Consider the following 2,695-nt stretch of genomic DNA (forward strand, 5'->3'; position numbering starts at 1 on the left):
AGTTCACCGTTTACACTGGAAAAACTGACAAGTGAGCACAGGCTGTAAAACGATGTGGTCATGAACCTGATCCAGACATCCCCGTGTTGGCTTTTAATAAAAACATGGGTGGAGTCGACCTATCTGACCAGCTCAGCCAGTACTCCACCCAACTGTGACAGGCATAGATACAATTTATATTTACATTTTAAGTTATGAAAATGGTTTGTTAAAACAAGTTTGTGGTTTTCACATAAAAACTCTTTACTACTCAGATTTTTAGTTTTTTGTGTGATTTTAGGTTCACTGTGTTAATACAGTCGGTCACGTCACAGAGGTGAGGGTGTGCTGAAAAAATGACCCCAAACAAGGCCAGATAAACATTTTTTAAAAGGTAAAACCAAAAGTAGCCAAAACAGCCAATAAATATCCTGGACTCCAGAGGGTTAATAGATGAAATTTTGCCAAAATTATTTTTTAATATTTATTCAAAAATATTGGTGGCATGAGAGCATGAACTTTTAAAAGTTGAAAAATAAGGACCAGCTGAGTGTGAGTGTGTGTAAAAGAGGAGGCGGACAAGGTTGCAGCCATGTTTCCCAGTTTATTGACATTCACTCGCGTGACATCAGCTTCTGCTTCTTCAGCTTCTTCTGTGAGACCTGTAAAGAGAGGCGGAGTGAGCGAGGGCGTGGTCACAGAGGACGTCATGTGACGGCTGCAGCTGCTCAGGATTCACTTCAGTTCTTTTCATGGATAATCCAAAGGTGTCCTAAGACGTCATCAGTGCAGCCACAGACCAAAAACCACAGGCTGTGCCCTCAGACCCACAGACCCTCCACCGCCATCACACGGCTCAATGTGATCCAACATGGACCAACAGGTGGCGCTCCAACAGCTCTAGCACAGCCGGACCAACCCCTCACGATGTGTGTAACGGCAGACGGCGCGGACTCGGGACTAACTCGTCATGACGTGTACAGTGGCGTTCAGAATAACAGTAATGCTATGTAACTAAAAAGATAAATCCAGGTTGAGTATATTTCTTATTGTTACATGGGAAACAAGGTACCAGTAGATTCAGTAGATTTTCACAAATCCAACAAGACCAAGCATTCATGACATGCACACTCTTAAGGCTATGAAATTGGGCTATTAGTAAAAAAAAGTAGAAAAGGGGGTGTTCACAATAATAGTAGTGTGGCATTCAGTCTGTGAGTTCGTCAGTTTTGTGGAACAAACAGGTGGGAATCAGGTGTCCCCTATTTAAGGATGAAGCCAGCACCTGTTGAACATGCTTTTCTCTTTGAAAGTCTGAGGAAAATGGGACGTTCAAGACACTGTTCAGAAGAACAGCGTAGTTTGATTAAAAAGTTGATTGGAGAGGGGAAAACCTATACGCAGGTACAAAAAATTATAGGCTGTTCATCTACAATGATCTCCAATGCTTTAAAATGGACAAAAAAAACCAGAGACGTGTGGAACGGAAAACAACCATCAAAATGGATAGAAGAATAACCAGAATGGCAAAGGCTCACCCATTGATCAGCTCCAGGATGATCAAAGACAGTCTGGAGTTACCTGTAAGTGCTGTGACAGTTAAAAGACGCCTGTGTGAAGCTAATTTATTTGCAAGAATCCCCCACAAAGTCCCTCTGTTAAATAAAAGACGTGCAGAAGAGGTTACAATTTGCCAAAGAACACATCAACTGGCCTAAAGAGAAATGGAGGAATATTTTGTGGACTGATGAGAGTAAAACTGTTCCTTTTGGGTCCAAGGGCCGCAGACAGTTTCTGAGACGACCCCCAAACTCTGAATTCAAGCCACAGTTCACAGTGTAGACAGTGAAGCATGGTGGTGCAAGCATCATGATATGGGCATGTTTCTCCTACTATGGTGTTGGGCCTATATATCACATACCAGGTATCATGGATCAGTTTGGATATGTCAAAATACTTGAAGAGGTCATGTTGCCTTATGCTGAAGAGGACATGCCCTTGAAATGGGTGTTTCAACAAGACAATGACCCCAAGCACACTAGTAAATGAGCAAAATCTTGGTTCCAAACCAACAAAATTAATGCCTCACAGATGTGAAGAAATCATGAAAAACTGTGGTTATACAACTAAATACTAGTTTAGTGATTCACAGGATTGTTAAAAAAGCACTTTGAACATAATAGTTTTGAGTTTGTAGCGTCAACAGCAGATGCTACTATTATTGTGAACACCCATTTTCTACTTTTTTTTTTTTTTTTTACTAATAGCCCAATTTCATAGCCTTAAGAGTGTACATATAATGAATGCTTGGTCTTGTTGGATTTGTGAGAATCTACTGAATCTACTGGTACCTTGTTTCCCATGTAACAATAAGAAATATACTCAAAACCTGGATTAATCTTTTTAGTCACATAGCACTACTATTAATCTGAACTACTGTATAACTGCAGACAGCGCAGAATCTGGACTAAGTGTTCAGGACGTGTATAACTGCAGACGACGTGGACTCTGGACTAACCCACTGTGACATTGCCCAGTTATTCTAAACACAGGTTTTTAAAACTTGAACCTGCTGCCATCTTGGCAGTGTTGGACTTCACCTCACTTTCAACCAACCCATAAATGACCAAAGGGGCAGAACAGTGTGACCTGGGCGTGACGCTCGCCTGCCTTCAAAGTACTAGACAAACAGACTAACCATTTTGGTAATCTGGGT

At 41.3% G+C, this 2,695-nt stretch overlaps 1 protein-coding gene and 1 non-coding gene across 2 annotated transcripts in view; both read right to left on the reverse strand.

The window, feature by feature from the left end:
* Nucleotides 1-569: 569 nt before the first annotated feature.
* The window catches only part of rpl17 (ribosomal protein L17), a 16,954-nt gene continuing 14,828 nt past the window's right edge, over nt 570-2,695 (reverse strand). The window contains exon 7 of the mRNA XM_034192450.1: nt 570-641. Coding sequence (XP_034048341.1) covers nt 594-641 — 48 coding nt within the window. The 3' untranslated portion in view covers nt 570-593. The remainder of the gene's footprint in view (nt 642-2,695) is intronic.
* LOC117530178 lies at nt 703-771 on the reverse strand. The gene has a single exon (XR_004566215.1). It is a non-coding gene; the product is annotated as a small nucleolar RNA SNORD58 (small nucleolar RNA).

This window comes from Thalassophryne amazonica, chromosome 17 (genome assembly GCF_902500255.1).
Source record: "Thalassophryne amazonica chromosome 17, fThaAma1.1, whole genome shotgun sequence".
In the NCBI taxonomy this organism is placed as follows: domain Eukaryota; kingdom Metazoa; phylum Chordata; class Actinopteri; order Batrachoidiformes; family Batrachoididae; genus Thalassophryne; species Thalassophryne amazonica.